Source organism: Podarcis erhardii (genome assembly GCF_964252035.2).
Source record: "Podarcis erhardii genome assembly, chromosome: 11".
Classification (NCBI taxonomy): Eukaryota; Metazoa; Chordata; class Lepidosauria; order Squamata; family Lacertidae; genus Podarcis; species Podarcis erhardii.
Window position 1 is genome coordinate 31968323 of NC_138501.1, and position 27238 is coordinate 31995560.

The following is a 27238-nucleotide window of genomic DNA, read 5'->3' on the forward strand; positions in this document are numbered from 1 at the left end:
CAAAATTATATCATCTAGCAAAATGAGGAGATTTTTGCCAGCCAAACATAATAATCAGAAGAACCAGTGAGCTTGAAGATTACCCAAATGGAGGATTCTAGCTGGCTTTAGAAAGCAAAGAAACAAGGGAGCTACTGAAACTGAACATAAACATAAAATGGAAATATAATCTGAAAAGAAAATTCACTGTTATTGCCAGAAAGCCCAAATGCATTATTTGACTTCCTTAACAGATGACCCACCAACCATCTAGAGACAGCAAAGATGAGTTTCATGAACAGCCAGATTTATTAAAAATTCTAAAGAAAGCAAAGCATCAATTTACATATCTTTGCATGCCTCTCTCAGGTAAAAATCACTGTCAAATATGTATTGCACATTTAAAAAACACTATGAAGGTGCTCTAGTCTTCTGGTTTTATTATACTTGTGAGAAGGTTAATACGAAAATCTTCAAAACTGTCACATGCAACTCTGAACGGTGATCTAACAACAGATTTATGATCAAGTGTAAGGAAGGAATAGCTGAGGACTAACATCAATAAGATACAGGATTAATCTTTCTTTATGTGATTTTTGAAAATGGCTATGAACTGGGAACCAAGCAAGGCATATTTTCCATTGGGCTCTTTTCATGTAAAAAAAAAAAAGTATTTTAAAATGTTTCAAAATCGTCCACTGTTCTCTGCAAATTCTCTAGCCTGCCCTACCAGTGATGGAAATGGAGTGCCGCTTGCTAGTGAGGGTGAAAAGCACCTGGCGGCAGGTTTTCATGAGCAACTAACAGGGGCGGTCAATATCACTTGCCAATGCAGTAAAATATAAATTTCCATTTCTGATTGGAAAGCAGATGGCCAGGCTGAATTGACATAGATGGCTTCCTTTCAGGAAATAAAAAGCTCTGAAAATATATATGAAACTATAGGGCAGTTTTAGCAAGACAGGCTGGTGATCAGCAGAGGAATGGCTAACACCCCAGACTGTTTTTTACTACTACTGTTTTAAATTAGCTTCCCCCCCCCCTTTTATATCAACCAAAACAAAGAGGTGAACTAAAAGAGAGAGAGCGCACACACAAAGGCTCCTTAGACAGAGGAGAAAAAGATCACTGTTCTTATCTTGTGCTCATTCCCCAGTTTTTCAGTTTATGGACAGACTGGCTGAAATAGCAAGAACTCAAAGTAGCCATGTGCTCCCATGAAAGAACAAAAAGAGAGCCTTGTTGATCAAGCCAAATGTCTATCTAGTCGAGCCTCCCATTCTCACTGTGGCCACCTAGATGCTCATGGGAAGAATATTCAGCTATAAAGCATCCAGCTCATATGATGTGAGAGTGAGGGTGGGGGCCACCCCATAAGGGTCAACCCCAAAGGGAAGACACCAAATGGATCTGTCTCTTTGGGGACATCACAAAGTTTTGTTGACCTGTTGTTTTAAGCTAGATTTATATAAAAATATGAAGTTGTACAACTCCACATTTTTCTGCAACCTCCTAGCTTATATGAGTTGTGTAGAATTTTTATTATCTGCTGGTGGGGAAACTAGTGGAAGGAGAATGGAAACTGCTTCATCTTCCAGGTGAGGACCTGTTGCCATTGATCTCGTTCCTCTGGGTGGGAGACAGGAGGGAAATGAGTGCTGTATGCCAGGTTTGTAGCACATTTCTATTCTTTCTTCTTCAGGCTCTGGCTATTATAATATGGGTTTCATGCATATTTTGTCTGCTGGCTTCAGGAAGATAGAATTGGTTTCTACCCCCAGGGAAAGTCTGTAGGTAGAATCTGCCCTCCTGTGTGAGAGACAGGAATTAAATATGCACATCATAGGTGAGCAACATTAAGAGCTTTTTTTTCTTTTTCATGCTGCAGGGCTGATTGGTGTTGCTAATATACAGTGGTACCTCGGATTACATACACTTCAGGTTACAGACTCCGCTAACCCAGAAATAGTACCTCGGGTTAAGAACTTTGCTTCAGGATGACAACAGAAATCATGCGGCAGTGGTGGGAGGCCCCATTAGCTAAAGTGGTGCTTCAGGTTAAGAACAGTTTCAGGTTATGAACGAACCTCCAGAACGAATAAAGTACTTAACCTGAGGTACCACTGTATATATATCCAACATGACTGTTTTATTTTGTGGTTTTTACTATTTTATATCATTTTTATTCTGTTACTGCATTTATTGTATTTTATTGCCTATTTCTTTTCTATTAGGGAGCACCCCGTTTGATAATGTTTTGTTCTTGTTGTGAGCCAGTTTGAGCTCAGCTTGGCTGTTGGAAAAGCAGCATGCAAATACAGTGGTACTGTACCTCGGGTTACATACGCTTCAGGTTACATACGCTTCATGTTACACACTCCGCTAACCCAGAAATAGTATCTCGGGTTAAGAACTTTGCTTCAGGATGAGAACAGAAATCGTGCTCCGGCGGCATGGCAGCAGCAGGATGCCCCATTAGCTAAAGTGGTGCTTCGGGTTAAGAACAGTTTCAGGTTAAGAACAGACCTCCGGAACGAATTAAGTACTTAACCCGAGGTACCTCAACTAGAGCCAGGGCTTTTTCGGCTGTGGCTCCGATCTGGTGGAACACTCTGTCACAAGAGACTAGGGCCCTGCGGGACTTGACATCTTTCCGCAGGGCCTGCAAGACAGAGCTATTCCACCAGGCCTTTGGCCAGGGCACAGCCTGACTCCCTCCTTCAGCAATCTTCGTGGAGCTCTGGCCGAATGGTTGCCAGTGGTTTGATTTGAATTAATTTTATAATGAATGATTTTAGAGTGTTGTGTTGTGTTGTACTGTTGTACTGTTTTATTGTTGTTAGCCGCCCTGAGCCCGGCTTCGGCTGGGGAGGGCGGGATATAAATAAAATTTATTATTATTTATTATTACCACTGTATTAAAGTGGGAACTGGATGTAACAGGTCTCTCCCCAACTGTGGTTCCTTGCAAGTGTTCAGAGGCCTCATGCTTCAAAGAGTGGATGTAGAACACAGAACATCCTTGTGAAGAAACCACTACCCTATACTTAAAACGGAAGAGGAAATAAAATTGCCCTCTGGGTCACTATTAGGAAATAGGAGATGACCACCTTTCATTTCAGCCGGGGAGCAAATCAGGGAGGTGAGCTGTGCCCTCCAGGGCCTCTTCCAGATATACCAGCTCTCCTTCCCTTGGTATCATAGCAATTGGCCACTAGTTACTGTTACAAAAGCAGAAGTCTAAGACATCTCTACACATCATGAAATAACTGGGTCACCAAAGCCCAGTCAGGATGGAATAGGCTGGGATCACAGCAGGGGCAGATGAAGATCAAGGGGCCAGAAGAAGACATGGTCCAAGGCAAGAAATCTGTATGGTTCCCAGCCTAATTAGGGAATCCAAGGAAGCTGAAGCAAAGGGTATGTAGAACCAGCCAGGCCCCTATTGATTTCTCAGGTCACCTGGTCATGACTGGTGAAAAATGCTGCATATCCAGTATCAGGAACTATATGGCTGCTGCAGAACATTTCCCCAAATGTCCCAGTAGCAGAGTCTCTTATGGCTTACAAGGTCTTACCAGAACAGCTCCTATCTAGAAAATATTTTGTTTTTAAAACCTACTGAAATAGGAAAAATGCAGGAGTAGATAAGGAGAACATCTGGTCAAATATTTAGCCTCTGGCTACGATCTTCTTCAAAGGCTGTAAAGAGTGATTAACCGCAGGGAGAAAAGCAAAGTAGGTTATGGATCACAGATAAAACAAAACACAATTTGTGAAAGGCCTATATCTAAAAGAAATAACTGCATAATGAATTGAGCAAATGAGTTTTAAAAAGAGAAACATGTATTACATTCATTCCTTTATGAAAATAACAGTAAGGCACCTGTACTAGGAATGGTGAATTATATCTACTAAAGATCAGGAGGAGGGGGGGGGAAGAAAGTGGCTTTGTGGTTAGTCTTGAAGATGGGGACACTGCTGGCCCTTTCACGACATGTCTGCAAAACCCTTTGCAGGGGTGGAGGACTCACGCTGTGTCCCTGAGTTGCAATATTAACAAAGTAAGAGAAATATTTGAGAAATAGCAACTTAGTACTCATGAATACATTTTTTAAAAAAGCAATGTTGTATCTCATGTTAACTATTACCTGTTCCTGTATCTGCTACTTGGATCTGAACTTGCAGCTGCAAAGCAACTGGATAACCCTTGCAAATAATAATAATAATCCTTGATGTTTGGGCTAATAAACCCCAAAAGTTGGGGGAAAAGGAATAGAACCTCCACATGCATTTGCCTACCAATCAGACTCCGATATGTAGCTACATTGACTATTGGAGACTTTCCAGCGTTTCAGACAGGGAACTCCCTCAGTCCTGACTAGAAATACCGGGGACTGAACTTGGACTATTATGCAAGCAGAGCAGATGCTCTAATATTGAGCATCCTATTAGGCCCATCCTAAGCTATAGAGCTTTCCAGAGTGTGAAAGAGATGGGGCATAGTTTAAGTTCTCCTTTTCTCAAATTGGTCATTGATGAATGAATGAACTGCAAGTAGCATACAGAGTCCTAACTATGAACAACTCTATTGTCATAAGAAATCAAAGGCTCCAATCCTTCTTCCTTTGTGTGTGCCATCTGTCAATCCATATAGCTAATGCTGCCAGGACAATATGTTTGGAGAAGGCAGGGGGCTGGAATCGACCTCCTTCATCACCAGTCAAATGACTGGTTGCACCAACCATCTTAATCAGGCTTATATTCTCAATTTATAGGTGGGTTTGCAATCTTGTATAAGGAAGGTTGTGATTTAAACAATATTCATTGCCCTGTTTTGCACATAACACTAGGGCATGGTTTATTAAACCATGGCACAGCATTATGTGTGAACACTGCCCAGCAGCTGAACTTTGTTTTGTCTATTACCTACAAAACCATGATCTGAAACCACAGTTATTGGCTCATAGCTTAGTTTCTTTTAAACATGGCAAACAGCACTTTTCCTTAACCACAATTTATATGACCACCCAAGCTCACCAAACTACAAGGCAAACTACAAAGGCAGGAGGCGGGAGCAGCTGGAAAACTGGCTAACAGTAGCAGCTGGAAAACAAACCAAACTTCGAAGACTTCGAAGTTTGTTTGATAATCTGTGGGGCATCTCATGGTTTGTAAAAGAAAGCAGGGCTTTAGCATGGTTTATCATTACATTCAGCATGGTTTATCATTACATCAAAATGAAGCCACCTGTGAATGGCGGCAGTTTTTTGGGGTCCCAGGCAGGGGGCTTTTGCATCAGTTGCTTCCTGATTCTTTTAACTAAAGAAGGCAGGGATTGAACCTGGGACCTTGTGGATGCAAAGCATGCCCTCTGTCACTAAACTAAAGTTCCTCCTCACTGCTGCTAAAGAATGAGATGCCGTCCCAGAACTAATTCTCCAGGTTGCCTAACAACAGCTTGAATAGTGTCCAGCCTGTGGTAGGACTAGCTAACAGTAGCATCTGCTTGTGCAAGCAGTTTCCGTTGCCAGCAGGATAAGGTAAAGGAGCGTGAGTGTTGCAGAACTTTAGAATTCAATCGGTTTGCCACAATATGGGCTTCTGCAAGAAATGCCATCAGTTGCACCATTTCTTTTGCTTTCTCCCTGCACCCTTGCCCCAAATCCAAACACCAGGCTTCCTAGCGGAGTGATTGGCACACATCCACTTTATGAGATAATCCCAGAATCATAGACAGCAGGAAACACCCACAAACAGAAAGTCAGTTAGATCTGAGGCAGCCGCTGAAACTTGAGGAGAGAAGGCTAAGTTTTAATCAGCTGTTTCCTTTCTCAGCTCTGCTGATAAAATGTTTCATTCATGATGCTGACATAAAAACCAAAAGGAGCTTTGTGGCTCCTCCTTCCCTTAAAAATATATGTTGTCACTGGAAAACACTGCTTGCTGTTATGCAAAAATAAAGTATATTCATTATTACACGTTGCATTCCCTAACAAATTATAGAAGTTTACAAAAGACACAATCCTGACCTCTTACTGAAATGCATATTAAACAGCCACTAGAGGTCTCCCCAAACCAGATAATTATCTATTCCTATGGTATCTTTGCACTACGAAAACAATACAGTACTAGGAATTCGTTGTGCATTTTTGCAAGATATATCATTGGGCTAAGGTTTACAGGGCATACGGGCTTCTCAGTGTTAAGAGCTAATAACTTTTAGAACAACGGGCAAAGAAAACTAGAAATACGTTGCCCAGAAATACAACCCCCAAACCTCAACCTTATTTCAGATGGTCAGTCAGCTCTGACAGCAAACTGACGTGACTCTTTTTGACTGTAGCTCGTCTGTTGCTGGACAGACACAAACACACGTGACGCGCTACACGAATGAAGCGCTCTTATGATTTGGGCGTGACTTTCAAATAATAATAAAAAAAATTACATATCCCTGATCAGTGGCGTAGCGTGGGTTGTCAGCACCCGGGGCAAGGCAAGTAATTTGCGCCCCCTAACCCGTGGATTTGCGCCCCCTAACCCGTGGATTTGCGCCCCCTAACCCGTGGATTTGCCCTAACCCCAGATGTTGCGCCCGGTGCGGCCGGCCCCCCCTGCACCCCCCACGCTACGCCACTGTCCCTGATAATTAAGATGGGTCAATACGCAAAGACCTCAGCAGTTCCTAAGTTTTAGAAACCACTCATTCGAACTGCAACCGCGAGGGCTAGAAAGTTAGGCTTAGATTCTCACAGGAATCCACCGACGGCAAGGGAGAGATGCCGGCGCGGGAAGACAGAAGCACCTCAGCCACAGTTTCTACACGTCCCTCGCTCAGTCTCTAAGCCCTTCGCGTGGGCAAGTCCAATCCTGCCGCGTTTTCCCGCCTACCTGGTACCTGCCGGTGAGCAGCTGGCTGCGCGACGGGGTGCACAGCGGCTGCGTGTAGTAGCTCTCCAGGCGCACGCCGCCCGCCCCCAGCGCGTCCAGGGTCGGCGTGCGGATTTCGGAGCCGTGCCAGCCGACGTCGCCCCAGCCCAGGTCGTCGGCCAACACGAAGACCAAGTTGACGGGCCGCCGAGGCGCAGCGCTCGGGCACGTGCACGTGCACGCCAAGCATAGCAGTAGCAGCAGCAGCAGCCCTGGGGGCGAGCAGCGCCCGAACACCAACCGCTGGAGCATCCCTAAGTCCTCCGCCAGCCCCAGCAGGAACTCACAGGGCAGGAAGGGCACAGGGACCTGCAAGTCTGCCTCCGAGGGCAAATGGTCCGCCCACCCTGGAGGAAGCCAATCACAGTCAGCTCCGCCCCCCAGAGGAGCGAAATGAAACAGGAACCACCAGCCTGCCCGTCTCCCTCTCCATCCCCAGCCTGCGTCTGTCCAGAGGGCTTAAAGAAGTACAGAGCAGTACTGTACATGGTCCGGGGTTAGGGGTGGAAGGGGATGCCCCAGGGAAGACCTGCTGCTGCTGCTGCAGCAACAGCTGCCACATCCTTCTGGTGCCTTCCCTAGGCTTACGATATGGTTTCTCTTGTTAATTGTGCTGGTTAAAATGTGCATCTCATAAATGGGCTTCCTTTAGTAATGTTTTATTTTGAAATCTTGTAAGGGAATGTTCCAGCTGAAGTGCAAGAGCCATGAAAAAGAAACCATCTGGTAAAAAATGGAAATATTAAAGCAAAACACAGCAGCATTATTCTATGAACGGCACAATCCTTTGACTTAGCCCAGGGGTCAGCAATCTTGAGGGGGGGGAGGATGAATGAATTCCTATGCCCCACAAATAACCCAGAGATGCATTTTAAATAAAAGCACACATTCTATTCATGTAAAAATACACTAATTCCCGTACCGTCTGTGGGCCAGATTTGGAAGACAATTGGGCCAGATCCAGCCCCCGGGCCTTAGTTTGCCTACCCATGCCTTAGGCATTGTGCTGAGCTGCAGTGAGTTAAGATTACAGGCCCTACTGGAAACCATGACTGTTATCTGTTGGCTGGGAGCCCAAGGTTACTAGGACAGTTAAAGGCAAAACCTGTAATTCAGGCATAGGTAAATCTAGTGACTGCAAATGGGTGAAGGAGGGAAGCCGTAACTTAAGAACTCTTACAAGTGTGCTCCGGACATCCTGAACCCATGTTGAGAACAGCAGAAATGGAAGAATAACAAGGTTTATTATTGTAGAAAACACTAAACTAACAGATGCTTGTCTTATATGGATCTGGTGTTTATAAAGCTGGCTTAGAAGCATAGGAATCTTACTTTATTATTTCTATTCTGTTTTACGTCGAATGGGGAAAGAAAATCTCTAAGCAGTTTACAGCACATCATACAACATCAAATACAAATATTACAAAATACTAGAAAAGAACATTGCAAATAACAATCATACACAAAAATGTAATAAAGATTCACATTTAAAACAGCACCATTAACAGTGAAACAAAATATCAACATCAGTAAACATTACATGTAAAAAATCAAAGACAAAAGTACAATCAGAATTCACATATTAAAGCATCATTTGCTAAGCAAAATAACTAAGGAGGCAGCTGTGCCTAAACTTTCTTTCACAATAGCATCCCCCAAAAATAGCACACTCCCACATGCAAATCTCACTCTCAACCATTCCCACCAACCACACCCTTTATTTCCAATCAACCACTTGTCACAAAGTGAATTTCTCATTTGTGAAGAATCTATGGAAGCATTAAACATTTTGAGACCCAGATCACTTGCCTACCTCCACCCACATCAGTACAATGCTAAAGAAACAGCAACACAGCCACTTCCTTCTTGCCTTACTCTTTACTGATTCAGTGACTTGCTTATAGGCAACTTTTTGGAAGCAAAAAATATTATTTCAATTACCACCTAACAATGCATTGCTCATTTTCTTCTACTAGATTGATAAATTCATCAATACAAACTTAAAGGGGGTGGCAGCCTCCAAGTACCCTGTGGGGTACTTTCTTCAGGGTTGACTCCACCACCCACCCAATAGTCTGCCAAACTGCAGCAGCACTTTTATCTGATCTGTGGGCAAGTCTGTTAGCTGCAGCAGTTTTCACTCTCTTCCTCCAGACCAAGGACAAGATGTATTTTCGCTTCACATTTCAGCTAATTTGTATGCTTGTCTCTGTTCCCTCTCTTTCATTTAACAATCAGTTATAGCACAGCCCAATTATCAGAACCTGATTTATCCTATGCTACTTCAGGTTACAGACGCTTCAGGTTACAGACTTCGCAAACCCAGAAATAGTATCTCAGATTAAGAACTTTGCTTCAGGATGAGAACAGAAATCACGGCAGCGGGAGGCCCCATTAGCTAAAGTGGTGCTTCGGGTTAAGAACAGACCACCGGAACGAATTAAGTTCTTAACCCGAGGTACCACTGTATACATTAGCAGGCCACATGTGGACACTGAGGGTTACCAACTAGATTTTATTTTTTTGTGAGTTTTAAAAGGATAACAAGGATAGAAGTCTTCTACTAGTGAAAAAAAACCAGCAGGAGGCTAAGAACATTCTCCCTATAGGACTGCTTCGAATCAGGTAAGAAAAAGGACGTACAGTGGTAACTCCGGTTACAAACACCTTCGGTTACAAGCACTTTGGGTTACAGACTCCGCTAACCGGAAGTAGTACCTCGGGTTAAGAATTTCTAGAGTACCATTTAGGTGGCAATCCTAGCTTATCCTAAAGACAATCCGTCTCCACCAACTCTTAAAACATATAGTCCTCGGTCTGCTCTTCAGTCTGAGCTACTTGTATTTACTGTAGAATGCTCTAGGAGTCTGGGACCTTATATTTGCTTGCTGTTCTCCTATCTTGTTCTGGGATGCTCCTCACTACACTAGGCCTATTGGACCTGGGAACCTGACAGCTAGGGATCTGACACTACTGTAGATAGTGTATTAATCAGAGGCTATTTTGATGAGACTGCACTATTATTGTATTGTACAGTATATAAAAATAATTATTTGTGGGGTTAGCTGCGCTGCCCAGTGTAACTCTTCTTACTGAAACATTTGTAAACTTAAACCAGGCATAGGCAAACTCAGCCCTCCAGATGTTTTAAGACTACAATTCCCATCATCCCTGACCACTGGTCCTGTTAGCTAGGGATGATGGGAGTTGTAGTCCCAAAACATCTGGAGGCCGAGTTTGCCTATGCCTGACTTAAACTTTAGGAAAGCAGTTAAGAAAAAAAAAAAAGTAAGGTCTCTCTGTATTTTCTTGCTTTAACTTGTGTCAGTTAGTGTGCAACAAGTTAAGTAATCTAGGTATGTCGACAGCATTTCTCAAGCATAACTGCTAGAGCTACCTTTCTTACAAAACCACTGAATTACAATCTCCATCTGCTTACAAAATTGGCGACATGAAAACATGAACAAGGGATTTTAAAAAACTACATTGCTTTGAAAGGAAAAAGTGTATGAATTTTAATAATGCAAGGAACAAAAATATATGATATTCATCAGGAATTGCAAACATGTATGAACTTACATTTTATGATTATTCAGCGAGTGAAATCACACCAATAAATAATTAATATAAAAGGCCTGATCTATTCTATTCACAAACATATCCTTAATTATATTGTCCCTTTTTAAGAGGCTTTAATTGTAAACTGCTTTGGAAGCCAATCCTGGCATGTTATAGATATAATAAATAAATAATCTGTAAAGGACTCCACAAAGCACAGGCTTAAATCTGGGGTAGGGTGTGCATGCATACCTCCCGTAGTAGCATCTATGCAAAGTGCTGTGTGCAAGCTACTCATGCTCCAAGAGCAAGTAGCCCACTCATGTGGTGTAGTAAAGACCAGTACCACCATAACAACCTTCTCCAACATTGTGCCCTCCAGATGTTTTGCACTAAAAGTCCCATCAACCCCTGGCCACATGGCCATATTCTAGAGGGCAGCAGGTTGAGGATGACTACACTATGGGAGATATCTATCTATCTATCTATCCATCTATGGACCTTCCATTCCACATAACGGCTGGACAAGCACCTAGCCGCAAGGGGTAGGTGGAGAGATAAAAGTTTCCCTTTGTTCACAGTTTTATAAATGAGTTCTATAGCTAATGAGGCAGGAGAGAAATTGTGCCCTGTGTTTATATATTTTTGTTTCTACATAAAATATGCTTAATTCTAATCCTTTTTAACATCTAAAAGAATGTATTGGCAAACTAAGATGTAAAAAGTGATTGATTACAAACAATGTCATCTTAAAAAAATAAAATCAGATCCTGTCATGGTTAAAGAAAATAGGCCAAATAATATAAAGTATAAGAGAATAATTTTGAATTGGATTTCTCTCTCTCACTCCAGCTAGCACTATGGGCAATCCTGGCAGCTTCTATATTTTATTGCGACCTGCTTTGTAAACAGATACTCAGATCTGTACAATGTAATGTCAGCTTGCATTAAATCATTGGCAATAATAGGTGCTCATTATTCAAACTGTGTTTCTACTGGCATGTCTTATTTATGCGTCAGCTTCTTTACTGAAGGACTTAGATGTATCAGTTTCTGTGGAAGATTCTGCACTTTTGAGCAATTTTTGTTTAAGTGACCTTTAAATAGGACAATGAAAATTTAGTGTTGAATAGTGTGAGCAGGGACACAGAATTGTTTTAAAAGTTAGCATTAGTATTAGGTTTATGAAAAGGAAAAATTATGGCTTAAGTATGAAATTAATCAATGTTTTATGGATTTGGTATCTAGCACAGGCTATTCAGACAGATTTTTCTGGAAGGGCTAGCCCACCAGCCATGAAGTTTCAAATGAGAGATTTTTGTTGTACAGGTGTTCAAAGAAAGAAACACACACACACACGGTTCCCTATTTTCTGATATAAATCACCAACTAGAGTACCTAGGAATCTAGACCCCTGTGGTGTCATTGGTTTTATCTCCAATTTACTTTCCCAATTTCCTTTTTTTTAAAAAAGCCCAAATGGTGTGAACCAAATGGCTCTTTTGCAAATAGGGATGGAGGAATCTGTTAATTTCAGTTTCTCTGTTTCTCACCCCCCCCATTTTAAATTTAAGCTCTATGAGTTCCACATCGATTCACCATTTTTCATATGTCCCCTAGAAGATTAGATAGTAATTTATTGTGAATTTCTCCTTATGTATACATATGTGCATACAATTTTGCCTAATATGCACAAATGGCAAAGCAATTTCCCCCTAATATAATGCATTTTTGTATGTTAATCTCACAGATATATGCATTTTTATACACACTTAACCTTAGTATATGCATTTTTATACACACAATTTGGTTGGGAAAAAATGCCCCCAAAATTGGAGAATTATGAATTTCAAAGGATAGCTATCTTTTGGCTTGTGCAGTGTTTCAGAAAGTGCAAATGAGATAAGTTCACCTTTAAATACAAACTGAATTTATCCCCCATCCTTATATGCAATGCAAGTTCAAAAATCATTGAAGGTAAAACTGTCTTCTAAGTAAATTTCTGTTTGGTTACCTAGACCCTTGCTTCAGATATGGAACTTATTTCACCACTGTGCCAACCTAGCTAGGAGGCTTTCACTGTTTTCAAATTCCCATCACTTCATGGGCTTATAGCCTCAGTACTTTGTTTTCCTTTGTGATCAGACCATCATTTCTACAAAGATTTGCCACATGCTCTGTAGCCCAGGACTCCTGCCACTTGCTCAATCATACTGCAACTATCCCATTTTTTTACAACATACTCAAGACTGTTGCTGCTGCTATTTACTGACTTGGTGTACATTATTTGCAAGAACTAATGTGCATAAGTAACAGTGGTTTCTTAAATTGTTCCTTATTCTTAATGATTAGTAAACGTAAAGTATTATTTTGTTGCATATTTCATGTGTAATTTGCATTCAACTCAAATGAAATATGCTAATCAAGTATTGACTCTTAATATTGAGGAATTAAACGCCTGCCTGTTTATATTTTAGCACTTCCACCCTTCTTCTGAAGCCGTGTTCTTGTTGGCTCAGTCATAATCAATGGTTCCTGGATAATAGTTGCTTGATAATTTTTGCCTAGTAGTTCAACTTCCAGTTTCTGTCCAACTTTACTGAGTTCCACAGGGACATATGCAAAAGCCAGACTCTGCTGAGTGCTGTAGCTGTAACATCCAGATGTGGTGTTGCCAATAACCTGAAAAATTACCCAAATATCACAAAGGTTTTAGTGCATGGAAGCCTACACAATTGATGTAGGTTGTATTATTCAATAAAACAGTCAGTATGTTAGAAAATCAAACACATGACTGCACGTTACATAGTTATCTTGTCTGCTTTAACCAAAAAAAAGGCTGGGAGCATCTCAACATAGAGAATAATTTGTGCCCTGGAAAAAGATATTGCACATGCATCACCTGTTCTTGAGTAGCAACATAGCTCGACTGCTGCATACAAACCTACCCTACAAACTTACACTGAAGCATAAAAATATATCACATTCCTCAAGTAATAAATACAGTTTTTAGAATATTCCCCACTCTAAAGAAATAACTTTCATTTATATAAATGAAAGCTATTGATATGGACACATGCAGATGGGTCTAAAAAGTGAGTCAATATTGTAATAAATTTTCCATTTCTAATTTCTGAGAGATATTAAATTAAATCATACTCAGAGTAGACCCACTGAAACCACTTGAGTTATTAAAGTCCATTGATCTGAATGCATCTCAAAGTATTCATTCTCTTTGGAAATTTGACTCCTGAAGGTGGCACAATCTTGGTGTGAACACAGCTCTTCAATCTTTTTGGACCTGGAACCCTCCTTTAACCCAAAAATGCAACTGAGGACCCACTTCTTAATTTTTTTACCATACATTTGTATGAAGGTAGTGCTGCTATTGTGACCTACTTAGGTCAGGATGCGTTTTCTCCCTGCTTTCCTGTTTCTTCCCAGCCTCTCACTCCCTCCTGAATTATAAGCTGTGTCCAATTTCAGCAGGCTGTCTTAACTTGTCTACCTGAAAGCTGGGTGGACTGGAGTCCTGATTCTGTTTCAAAGTAGAGGGGGGGAGAGCACAGAGTACATCAGGCAGTCCTCATCAGTCCTTTACATAATCTTTGGGTCCAAGTTGCTTAGAGCGCTGAGAATTAACACAAGAACTTTGAACCTGGCTCAGTAACAAATTCCTTTTGTTGTGAGAAGCCCAGCAGAGGACTTTGAGAACTGCCACTGGTAGAAATTGCAAAGGGGTAGCATTTTTTAATCTGTTATAGCAAAAAATAAAAACGTATGTCATTGCACATGTGCGTATTTCCTTGCACAAACAATATGCTGGTGTTTGCAACCCTTTTTAAACTGTGTGCAAACTATCCTTTGTTCATTTTGAAATATGGATGGGAGCACAATATGTTCTAGAAAACTTTGCTTCAGTTTTTTGAAACAAAATCTATGCTACTTGCCTTGTTATTATACCAGACACTTTCATTTCCCTCTGGATCAACATTATCCGTTTCCAAGGTGAGATACACAAGTTGCCGTTCAAGCCCCTTTTCTTTAATCTGCTTCAGTGCTTGCTTTCCTATGAAGTCAGCTGGCTGGGAAAAAAAGATAATGATGATAAATGATTAGTCAGGCTCTGTGACAGGGTTATGGATGCAAGCATTTAAATTTGCCTTCACTTGTTTTTCCACCCATTATTAAGCTTTAGATAAAAGTACAAATTAAATAAAACCATTGGGCTTCTTGAATGTTATTTCATCTTGCTCACAATGTGGGTATGTTCAGTTATTTTACCTCATATTTGTCTACATTTGTAACCTTTAAGCGCTATACATTCTGATTATATACCTTTAAAAATATTATACTGAAAAGAGCTCAAGCTTCCTCTTGGCTACTTACATGGGGAAGTAACAGCAGAGTCATTTATAAAAAACTATTGCAAGAAAGCCCACATCCCTTTCCCCCGCCTCCTGATCCCACAAAAGATAGTAACAGCAGACATTTATCTGGTAAACTACTTTGTGCATTCCAAAGCTATTGGGGTAGCTCATACTATGTGCAAATACTTTGCACGCAGAAAACCCCAGGCTTTGCCTGAGGTATCTCTCCCAAGTTAAAAAGATGTGAGGTAACAGTTGTGGGAAAGATTCTTGCATGCATGTATGAACTACTGACAACTAGACCAAAAGTCTGAGGTTGTGTGCACATTAACCCACTGGCAGCACAAAATCCAGAACCATTCATGTTTGTCTTCAACATGCTGATTTCAATCAAGATTGATTCTAGATCCTGCCACTTACTTAGGGTGGGTGGAGTTACTTGATAAGCGTTTCAAAACCATCACCTTGCTTAGGGTTAGGCACGCCATTTTCTCTCTGCATGTTCCCCAGGAGAAGGAAGTTGTGATTGTGTTTTTGGTATTCACCCATCCATAGCTTCATTGGTCAGGTATGGATACAACCCCCCCCCCCCACATACCATTGCTACATATTACTTGGGGTAATACAGAGGCAACCTGCAAAGAGCCTTTATTTTCAGAATGAAACCAGTTTCTCCAGAAGCGCTTTTCAGGGGCAAAATATGCAACAGACCTAGATAGTGTGTGTATGAAGAGAAAACAAGGAATTTCAATTGATTCTAGAATAGAATGCTGTGTATATAGAGAACTGCAAGGGTGCTACATTGGCTGCAGTATCAGCAAACAGGCTTACTTAGGCCTATCCAACCCTGGCCTCAAGCTTGGCCCCTGTGTCTGCTATCAGTAGCAGCAGTAGAGCCAAATCAACTTTTCATGCCTCCTCTGGAATCAACCTTCAGGCACACTTGTTTAGATTCTGCCCTTGCCTCTGAGTCTTTCCTGTTTCTGGTTCCTCATAGCTTTATATGCTTGCCCTGGCATTAACCTTTCTGGTATGGACCATGCCTGCCCACATTCAGGTTGGCACCTGTTAAGAGCAGCCCCCTGCTGAAGCCTGACAGAAGGCCTGAACTAAAATCTGTGAGGCAGCCTTTTTCAGCTTGCTAGGCTTTCAGGAGGCAGATAAGAGAAAAAAGCCCTCTTTGCCTTAATGTTGTTGCTTTTTGATGGTTTCAGTGGTGATGGTAAATATGTTTCCTTCTGGTACTAGATGCTAGAATTAATCGGGGAGCACTTACTCCAATTTAGTTTCTGGATGATGCGATTTGTCTATGTGATGACCTTTGAAGCCAAACTAAAGCAAGAGCAATACTTACTAAATTCACTTTGGAATGTTCTGTCTAAAACAAACGAACAGACAGACAGACAGACAGACATACAGATATGTTGGGTTGAAATAAACGACAGACGAGTAGTGGGTGTCATCTGGGAGGCATCCTCTCGAGAGATATGCCAGTGAAGTTCTCCAAGCTAGTCTTGAAAATAAACTTCAGGGGCTTTTAAAGCTGACCTCAATATGAAAAGTGAGCTTTACAACTCCCAACACTCTACTCAGGTTTGGATTAGATACTCCCTGTCCGTATCCACCACTCTGTCCCACACCCAAGAACACTTTAAGCTAGAAGCTGGCAAGAGAAGCAGTAGAAATACATAAATCTTCCTTCTCTTCTTTCCATCACCCCAGAGCTGGGCACATGGAGTGGGGGAGAATTTTGCCTGCAATTCCTTGCAACCTGGCATGCTATTACTGTAGTTGTGACAGGGCAAAAGAGAACATAGGAGGAATGTGGGAAGCCTTCCTAATCTCAGTTCAAAATATGCTTCTGCTGCTGTTATTGCCACTGCCCAGTTTCAATATAAGAAAAGGAAATGGAGTATGTGTTTTTTGGCAGGCAGCAAACCCGCACACAGAGTGGCTCAGGATATGTACGCAGGTTTTCCTGAAAAATGCTGCAGGCAGTTGATGTGGCTGGGACAATCCTAAGTGGCCTTCCTCCACAGGACTCCACCTCTCTCAAGAAAGTCAGTACTGAACTTTCCTGCAACGTCCCTCAAGCCCAGAAGACAATATGCAAGGGCTGGGGCCTCTGCTCTGCAGACATAATTAGCCAGCCAGGTTTCTCATCTGGCTTGCAAGGCTACTTTACAGGTGTGGGGCAGGTAAAGGTGGGGCTCAGCTAAAACAGTTGTTTGCAGGTACTTGCAAATCCCCAAGGCTGCAGAAAATAACGTTCTAAAAGGGGTTTCTGAAGATCTGAAGATTTGACAAATCAGCTGATTGCCAGAAGCGCAGCTCAAAGCACTGCACAAATAGTGTTTTGAGAGTCTTTGCCTTTTGGGGCAAAATAGGATCTGCTGGCCTGTCAAACTTGGCCCACTAGGGATGGAGGAAATAACAGTCTGGTCTGCCAGGCTAGAAAGTTTCCTTACCCATGTTTTAAACACATGTTGCCCTTCTACTTGCCAATTAATTTGCTAGCAATTAAACCAGGACACTATGCTATTGCAATCCATGTGCCACTTCTCCTACTCACACTTGTGAGCAGGCATGGGCAGCATGCTGCTTGAACAGGCACAATTTATTTCTTGTCCTTAGTGTCTCCTTTTCCTTTGCTGTCCTCTCCATATACCATGAATGTATTAATAGAGGGAGAGAGAGGATGAGAGACAATGAAGGGCAAACCAAAACACGAGCCACCAGAGAGATAGCAGTGCAGACATACCCTTATAGAAAATGGCAATCAGGCTTTGCCAATTAAAAGCAGTAATCCATAGTACACCAGATGATATAAATTGAGTGCACTACTGCTTTTGGTTGACTCCAGTTATTTCCAGGAGATACAATGGGGGGGGGGGGGCAGAAATCATAGATGTGAATCTGACAATTTACATTTGTTGGCTCTTGGCATTTCTTATCTGCAGCCAGTAGTTCTGTTCATTGCTTCTCCATGTTCTAGTGAAACTGTCCTTAAAAGAAGCCCATGCATTTGAATACTTCCAAGCTCCCCCATGCTTACTCTTCAACATTATTCACTTGACTCCCATAAATCCATCATTTATAAATGGAAAACACAGTTTGCATGAAGGTTAATGCAGCAGTCATAATTGGAGCCTTGAGTATGACCTGGTAACAGATGTGAATTGCTTTAATGGGTCACTTCTAGATTAATTGCATAGAAGGTAGTTAACTCCTGTGAATATATAAACAGGGCAACAGCTAGAGAAATTTTGATTTGCTTTAGCCTTTAAAAAAAAACCCCTCACAAATTAATTTGTGAAAGAAAATTTCATTTCATTTAGTTCTAAGAAAGAAAAGGATGGTTCAAACCACATTTACCAGATATTATACAACAGCTAAATCAACGATCAAGAAAGCAATTAGTTTATGTGCTGTATTTTTGTGAAATAGTTTAGTGAAGACAAAGAAGCATGTTTATATTACAATACAAAAAAAGAGCTTTTCGAATATTTCCTTTCCTATTGACAGTAAAGGAGAAGCATAGCTTTAATTAATATGCTTTCTCTGTGTATTTATTTTACTGAATTTCTTTGTTTTCACATTCCACTGTGGAGGTTCTGGATTTTTGCTATACTGTATGTTTGGATAATCTTCCCAAAATTGTTTTGTAATAGTTTTTACCACTGTATCCAGTGCTTTTTTCTTAAAAAAATGTTTATGGGTACTCTCATTTTGACTCAAGAAATAACCATTTAATAGTTCAAATCCAGAAAAATACAGTAAATGGACAAAGGTACAAAGATTCACAAAATGTTTAGAGGTATGTGTACCCCTGCGTACCCTCAGAAAAAAGCACTGACTATAGCAAATGAAACTATACAACTTAAACTAAAAATAATGTTCACTGTATATATACCCCAACCTGCTTCATTCACTTTAAAATCATGCATGAGCAACTAAAATCCCAACATAGGGAAATGATTCATATGTCATGTTATTTCCAGAAGGAAAATGTGTTAGTATACTATAGTCCAGTCTACATGTCCAGTATCAGCGTAGAGACTCTTCATGCATGAATTCAACAAAGGGCGTTAAAAGTGGAGCAAAGAAACAAGTACTGTACAAAATTGCAATCCTGCAGGAGCTTCTCTTGCACAAGGGACAAACAGTACTAGAAGAGTACTTGTGCTCAACTGCCATTACTTTCAATAAAGTTCATGTATGATAAAGGCTGGCTTTCCAATTGCACAGGGAGCCTTTCCTTGTGCCCATGTGCTGGGGGGGAGGGGTGTTGCAGAAAACATGCCACATATGCAACTTGTGATTGGACTCCTCCTAGCTATCTTTCTCAGATTTGACTGAAATGGTTTTTTAAAGGGGTGAGCAGTGGCGTAGCGTGGGGGGTGCAGGGGGGGCCAGCCGCACCGGGCGCAACATTTGGGGGGGTGCTCGCACTCGCAGCTCTCTGCTCCTACCTGGCTCACTCACTCTCTCTCACTGCAGTGCTGGCTGTGCGAATCCGATCTGAGCTGCCGGGTTGCCGCCCACTGTGGAGGGGGAGGGTGCCAGGCGTGCGTTGCAGTGCAGAGCGGAGAGAGAGCGAGGGAGGGACTATCTGGGGGAGGGACAGTGCAGCGGCTGCCCAGCGCAGCGCTGAGCGCAGGAGAGAACCACACCCGACCAGCCCAGGCAGCAGCAAGAAGAAGCTGGCAGCGGCGGCAGGTTAGGGGCGCAAATTACTTGCCTTGCCCCGGGTTAGGGGGCGCAAATTACTTGCCTTGCCCCGGGTGCTGACAACCCACGCTACGCCGCTGGGGGTGAGCAATCTCTCTCTTGAGGATCCAGCTAGCGTTTTCCTAGCCTGCCCATCCCTACCTACTCTCTTTGCTATAACATTATGTAACATAAGTTGAAGTAAATTAGTGCAAGATTTCTCTGGACCCAGTGTTAGCTGCTGGTTGATGGGATTAGGAAGAAAACTTACCTGGGCCCAGTACTGGCAGAACTGATCATAGAGTTCTTGCAACCCTGTGAGGTATATATACTTGTTGCCCCTGCATGGGAGGTTTGTTGCTTTCTGTTTTCACAACTTTGACATATCTATCAAAGGGTGCTCAGGTAGGATCCTTAAAAGTGACGGAGTTGCAGTGGGCTCTTGCAGCACAAGCCATTCCATCTCAAGGGTGGTGACAGAATTGTGCCCTAATGGTGGCAGGGCAGTAGCCATCTAAACACAGTGGTCACCTGTAGCTTCTTCCTGACTTCTGAAGACTCAGCAGCATGGGCTGAGCCAAGCATCATTGCAACTCATGAGTTGTCAAAAATAGGACCACTTGTCTCTGTGAAGCTGTACCCAAAGAGAGTTGTGGCCATTATAAATACTCTTTGTGGGATAAAGACCTCTTACTTACTTGTGTGTAGGTACATGCACATACGCACACACCATACCTCCTAAGTGCCCTGGAAAAACAGGACATCCCGGTTTTTTTGCACAAGATCTCGAAGACCATTTTGGGTGCCATGCTCTAGTGCTGCACTCTTGCCCTTAAAAAACACTTTTTCAGGGCAAGGATGAGGTGCGGATCATGTGACTCGCCTGGGACTACATCCCAGAGGACACACATTCTAGTTTGGTGCTTGAAAAGTTAGCTAGTATGACACCCCTCTCTGACTTTTGTATGGCTAGAATGGGGCCTACATATCCTTTTGATTCTGGCAACTTTGAGCACTGGCCTGTGGTCCCTCCCTGGTATGCTTCCCACTAGAAAATGTGACCCTCAAATTGATAAAACTCCACACCCCTGCTCTATGCCCTAAAAGCCTACCTAAACAGTAATGGAGCCAAAAGCAACAAATTATACAATCTATTTTGGCTGAAATCTTTTTTTGGACTAAAATCTAATCCTTAAGTAAACAATAGAACATTTCAAAATAACAAGACACCTTCAATACACACATAAATCACTGTCATGGTTGTAACTGTATGGATTTTGGCACCAGTCCAGACACTTGCATCCTGATTTCCAGTTCACTTTCACAAATAATGCACATAAGCAAACTGATGTCCACTTGTACACCCACAGGTTGTAATGTCCGATCACTCAGCTAAATGGCTTTTGTCATCTTGTAGAGATGGCATACTTTGCTCAATGTGTCAACCACTTTCTGTGGGACTTGGAAAATTGAGTTTGCCACAATAGCATTTTATAAAATTAAGGCTTGGTGGTGGGCTCAACAATTTGCTGAATAAGTGCTTCTTCTGTTGGTAGCATTGCACTTCTTTCCCTTTCTGAATGGAGCAAATGAACAGAATATGAATTGAATGTGTCTTCCTGGTAGGTTCATACATCAGGTGTGTAAGACACTTCAAATCAGGTGGACATCAGGTATGTAAGAGACAGGAGATGTAGACTTTTAACAGGTCTTTCAGTCTTGGAAGCTAGCTTGTGGTATCATGCCCCAAGGTGGCATGAAAGCCCAGCTGCCCATCTCTACCTTAATCATGCCATTCCACTTTGTGCTTGGCAACTTATAATTCATATAATTTGACATGACTGCTTTCATCCATAGCTCACTGTTGATATGAGGATAGAAGGCCATCAGCAGCAATAAAGCATCTCTATCGCTCCTTGTGACAATGACTCTGTTATGTCCTCCTGACCCTGCCTCAGACAGATGCACAGTCATATGAGTGGAGTTGAGGTGGTCTGTGTTTCTTCCAACTGATGAAACATCATAACCATCATGATCACCACTGCCTGTCTGTGTCACTATGTTTTGCTTGCTGCAGCAGTTTTCTTCTGAGGAACAGAAAAAGTGAGGCCTTGTTTTCCTTGGATTTGATTAATGTTCTCCATTGCACAGGCAATATGCTGTCCCTGCTGCTAATGTCAACTCTTATTTCCTTCCTTTCCCAATTTGACACTATACCATAAGGTTTTTGATTGATGGGTCTTTGCAGCAGTCAAGCACAATACCAAGCCTGCTGCAAATTTCCTTGAAATTCTTCATGACATGCACCAGAAAAGCATCCAAATAGTCTCCAAAAGTCACTGCATCCTTGGCTTTCACCATGGCTGGAAAGCCTTGCCCACTCTATGTATCCCCAATAGCCGAGGGCTGACTCTGACCAAGTTATTCCAATCAGAATTTGCCAGAAAAATGTCAGTTGATAAATATTAATGTCAGAAACACAGAGACTGATGTAATTAATCTTCATATAACTTCCATCAGTGAAAATGAATTTTCTGATCAAGGAAGTAGTCCTCTAAAAATAACAACCCACTTTTTAGCAGATCTAGTTACTGACATTTTGATTCCTTAATCAAAACAGCAACACACCCATACTTCTATATTAGACACAAAACCCCATGGGCAAGGCAGACCTCCCTCAGTCATTCCATAGATGTGGAATTCTGACATAGCCACTTTTATGCCTACATTACCATGACCACCTCAGTCAGCAGCCCTCCATCAAAACGAAGTTTTTTCCTGGATTTTCTTTGTCTACATTCAGCCATCAGGCGGCTGTTTCTGAAAACCAGCAACACCAAAGCAGTGATAGAATTGGAAATACCTCTCACAACTACTGCTGCTGCTGCAGCAAAACTACTGTATATGGTTGCTTACCTGTAATAATTACTGCACTTTTAAAAATCAAAGATATGAAAAGCCTCAAAATAATTTATACTTTGACAAAAAAAGTAATGAAGACTAAGGTTACAGTCCCAGAAACATTTGAAATCAGTGAGACTCCCTTCTGAGTAAACAAGCATGGGATACAGTTGCACTGTTGCAATTCTTCACATAAGGCTTAATTGGCTAGGAAAGTGCATTCCAAGGTTTTGCGGAGTTTTAAAGTCCCAAAAATGTCTATTGTCAAAATGGAATAGCAATCAAACCAGCCTGACTTTCTAGTGTGAGCATATATGGCAGAATACAAAGACTCCAATCAAAGTACTGTCCTTCCATTTATGTCTAAGGTTTCTTTTATGAGCAAATTGTATAAAAGGTTCTGATTCCCAAATTCTTTTTTAAAAAATTATTTATTTAAACTATTTCTAGCCTGCTTTATAGACCTGAGAAGATTTCAAAGTGACTTACAAAAGATTTGCTCAATTAAACTTTCATTCAAGTGTGGTATCAGGAACAGAAAGATAGTATCCCTATGGTGCTATGATTCTTTTCAGGTGGCATTTCCTTCCCTCATCCTTGTACTTCCTTGGTACTATATTTGGCCTCTACCTACTGTGTAACAGAGCTCATTCTGATCCTCTGAGGCAAGGAAGTGGGGCTGCTTAGTAGGAGTATTAGTCTGTCATTTGCTTTCATTCTATACCATACCTGAAGAGATTCATCTGAGTATTTGTGACAAATTGTTACAGCAGGTGCCTTCTACGATGTAACCCTTGGTATATTCTCCTGTATATTCTCGCTGTATTCGTTTATAGGAAACATTCTCAGTAGCAACTGCTATTACTATTTTTAAGCGAAGTGTGCAGATGTGTAGAGTGTAGATAGAAACTCCCAAATTGTGAGTTTGTTTTCTTATCCAGTCAGAAAAATAAAAGGAGTTAATTAAGGACAATGATGTTTGGGTCCCTTGGAACTAAAATATTATAATTCAATCTGTCAATAAGACATGCAAACACCTTTTAATGGCACAATTTATTAGGTAAATCTCTTATGAATCCTGGAATGGATCCAAATTATATACACAAAGCTACTCAACTGAGTAAGAGAGCACCAACATCTGCTGCAATCTGCTTTAACCATCACCTTACAACACACAAGAGCCAGGCCTGTGCAATATTTTGAAATTAATTATTCTTCATTGGCCATTCCTGAATAATTCCAGAACAGCCTTCCAAATTAAATTCCCTTGACATGTAAACACAGTAAAGTCTTTTTTGTCCCTAGAGGCAACTAATATTTGACAGACTTCCTATCCTGAACTGTTCCACCCAGGCATAATCTTTCTTTAAGGAGTCACAGTCAAGACTTTATCTGCAAATTTATTTCTTCCATTGAAGCAACTGAATAGTTTAGGCTTGTGTAAACTTCTTACCTCCATTCATGCTTTCAAAAGGCTCACTGTATTTTGCAGTAAATTTATTTCTCTAAATGCTGGAGATAAATATCAGCAGCTGGACATTTATTATACTTTATATTCCCCTCTTTTTAAATGAACTAAGGGTGATATACATAGGGTCCCCATGTTGTCCCAAGCACTGACCAGACCCAGACCATCTGTAAAATCTCACATACTGAATTTGCCACCACACTTACAGCTGTCCAGTTGGATTGTAGGAAATATAAATGGTTTTGCAGTAGAAATTAAAGAAATGAATCAATCAGCATCCAAAATTCTACACCAGAACAAAACTCATTTCAGGTAACAGAGATGCACAAGGAACTAGTTCTGATTCTCTCATTCTTTGGCAGATGGAGTTAATTAGTGAGACCAATCTACCTATCAAAGCAATATTATTTGAAACCATTCCTCCAGTATACAACATGGAACAGTGCTGCAGAAGTTTATATATAATATTTGCAAACCCAGGAATAATTTCATAAATATATATCTCTGAAAATGTTTCAGACCTACCTTATTTAATTTTATAAAATATTTCAGTCCGGCTTCCAGAGGATTGGTGTCACAATTCATCTGTTAAAAAAATATGCAATAAGAGATTTAATCACTAGATGGCATATTTCCTTCACGTCTTTTCACTTTCTCATACTGTTTCCCATTTATTTCCTTTTTTATGAACAATAAGTAACATGTCTTTTGTTAAAGGATTGTAATTCTTAGTGACATTTGTATCTCCAATAAAAAAATGCAAGCATATATTTCTTCAATATCTACAGTTAAGAAGACAATAAGAAATGAGGCACCCTGCAAAAAAAAGCCTTCACTCCACTGAGAACTAACCAAGGAAGATGCATTTATGATTTACTTGCAAATCTACCTCGCCATCCCTCATCCCACAGTGAACAGCTATCTGATGCCTCAGTTGTTCTTTTCATTTTCAACAGGTAAGACAGTAGGGTCGAATTCTGTGGGATTGTTGAGGTGAGACAATTGCATTGGGATGCTCTCTAGACCAGGTGTAGTCAGTGTGGTGCCCTCCAGATGTGGTTATATTACAACTTCAATCACCCCTGACCATAGGTACTTGCTGGTGAGAGTTGTAATCAACATCTGGAGTGTGCCATGTTGACTGTCTCTGCTCTCCAGGTGAAACCAGAGAATTCCATAACCACAGCAGTTTTTGTGCATGTGGAATCATACAATTGCAGACCCGGAAAGGGACAGCAAGAGTCATCTAGTCCAACCCCCTGCAATGCAGGAATCTCAACTAAAGCATCCAAGACAGATGGTCATCCAACCTCTGCATAAAATTCTCCAAAGGAGGAGAGAATTATATACGCATGCATCACTACCTACTGAATTGAAGGAGCTGGTGTCATATTAATATCAGCATCTTTTTGCGGAGAAATATTAGGGAAATAAGTAGGCTTATACAGATTCAGAAAATGCAAAAAAATCTTTAGGAAAATACCCTGAAGTGCAAGTGGATGGATAAATAAATAAATAAGGAGTCCAATGTGGCATGAGACGCCTCAGTTGATGTGGAATCCTGACTAGGTAGGAATGGGAACTGAATGGAGGAACCAGAAGAGAGGCATGCTTAAGCAAGCAAAATACTGAACAGGAACATGCCACACGGTTCTTTCTTTGCTTTTCCTGTTCATCCTCTGCTACACACATCCACCATACAAGTGCTCATGTATTAAGGGGGAAGCACCAGCAAGGGTATATTATCTCCAACTTGATCAATAACCATTTTAAAAACATTTTATTGAGTTTTATTTTGTTTAAATCTTTGGAAGGTGTGAGCTCAGCCTCCTCTAAAATGGAAGGGATTTCATAATATCCAACATTTTATGAGAAGGACTGGGACAAACAGGATAGCTATTGCTCATATTCTCTGTGATGATAGGATATATATCTAAAGTGTGTCATACAAAGGCGAAATTGCAGTCAGTGCATATTTTGACTGCTGGAACAGAAATGCCATGAGATAAAGGAGAAGGTTCTTAAAAATTCCTCATACAGCAGAGGAATGAATTAGAAATGCTTCAGAATGAAGGTTTGTATCCCGGATACAGCTACCTAAATGAAGGTCTCATTGACTCCACAGTGCATGCTGTTTTCTCTGAAGACAAACCCTTAGCTCTTTTCTGAGTAACCTGCTAAAATGGGTGTAAAGATCTGGGCACAATTTCAAAGCCCCTTAGGAGCTGAAAACACTTTAGACTAAAATGGCACAGAGTTTAATTATCAGAGCATGCTCTAAGTAAGAATTCCACCCAAACATACTACTGTGATCTCTTAATTGAACAGACTTTTTAATATAGAGGAAAAAGAAACATCAGTGAATTAAAAAGGAGGCTTTGGTGCCACATATGTAATTGAGAGTACTAACAGTTTGCCCTCATGAAAAATAGAAGGTGTAAATCATAATAGTAGCTGTTTCTTATTTTATTCTTATCAGGCCTTGAAGAAGCAGAATAGTTAAATATGATTATCTGTGATCAATACACAAATAACACCAAAGAAAGAACAAAAAAGAAAGAAAGAATTATATTCAAACCTCTGCTCCCCATGCCCGAAAAGCCTTTTCTAGCCTTAATGTATTCATCACATATGTTCCAAAGTTGTCAATTCCTTCTTCATGGCCTGCTTCCATGATAGCAGAGTATAAAGGTGCGGAATCTTCTCGCCTGTGGTACAACTCCCAACCCAGTTCACCTATTACAAACCAAAGGTTGACATCTTAATCAAGTCTAGAATTAAATTATGGTCATGCTTATTTAAAGGCATAACATGAAAATAAATATTAAATGACCCATCTCTGCAAGTAATAGTGGTATTACTTGCAAGCACTGCTGCCTTGTATAGAAACCAGCTGTTTTGCTTATAAGAAGAATAATCCCTTCCCCTCCCACCTTACCTGTATAGGATATTCTAATTGCAGTAACAGGAATATCCGCAATGTTTAAATGTCTGGATTGTAGAAAACTAAATGCTGCATCACTGAGATCCTCTGTTGTCAACTTCTGGAGGACTTTTCGTGCATATGGACCAGCTATACCCAATACTCCAATTTCTTCTGTGACATTTCTGATTTCAATGTTAAACTGTCCTCTAGATGCCTCCTCTTCAATCCATCTGAAAATAAAAGGCAACACTTTATTAATCCAAACATTAGGTAAAGGTACCCCTGCCCGCACGGGCCAGTCATGTCCGACTCTAGGGTTGCGTGCTCATCTCGCTCTAGAGGCCGTGAGCCGGCGCCGTCCGAAGACACTTCCGGGTCACGTGGGCAGCGTGACGA

At 41.2% G+C, this 27238-nt stretch overlaps 2 protein-coding genes across 3 annotated transcripts in view; both read right to left on the reverse strand.

Annotated features, from left to right (window-relative positions):
• ARSB (arylsulfatase B) overlaps nucleotides 1-7202 on the reverse strand; it is a 68881-nt gene extending 61679 nt beyond the window's left edge. The window contains exon 1 of the mRNA XM_081881206.1: nucleotides 6871-7202. Within this exon, the coding sequence (XP_081737332.1) occupies nucleotides 6871-7161 (291 nt within the window). The 5' untranslated portion in view covers nucleotides 7162-7202. The remainder of the gene's footprint in view (nucleotides 1-6870) is intronic.
• Nucleotides 7203-11628: 4426 nt separating this feature from the next.
• The window catches only part of DMGDH (dimethylglycine dehydrogenase), a 42757-nt gene continuing 27147 nt past the window's right edge, over nucleotides 11629-27238 (reverse strand). For both annotated transcript variants that reach the window (XM_081881191.1, XM_081881190.1), the window contains exons 12-16: nucleotides 26855-27072; nucleotides 26495-26652; nucleotides 24442-24501; nucleotides 14418-14552; nucleotides 11629-13149 (exon numbers count right to left, since the gene is read on the reverse strand). In XM_081881191.1, coding sequence (XP_081737317.1) covers nucleotides 12934-13149; nucleotides 14418-14552; nucleotides 24442-24501; nucleotides 26495-26652; nucleotides 26855-27072 — 787 coding nt within the window. In that variant the 3' untranslated portion in view covers nucleotides 11629-12933. The remainder of the gene's footprint in view (nucleotides 13150-14417; nucleotides 14553-24441; nucleotides 24502-26494; nucleotides 26653-26854; nucleotides 27073-27238) is intronic.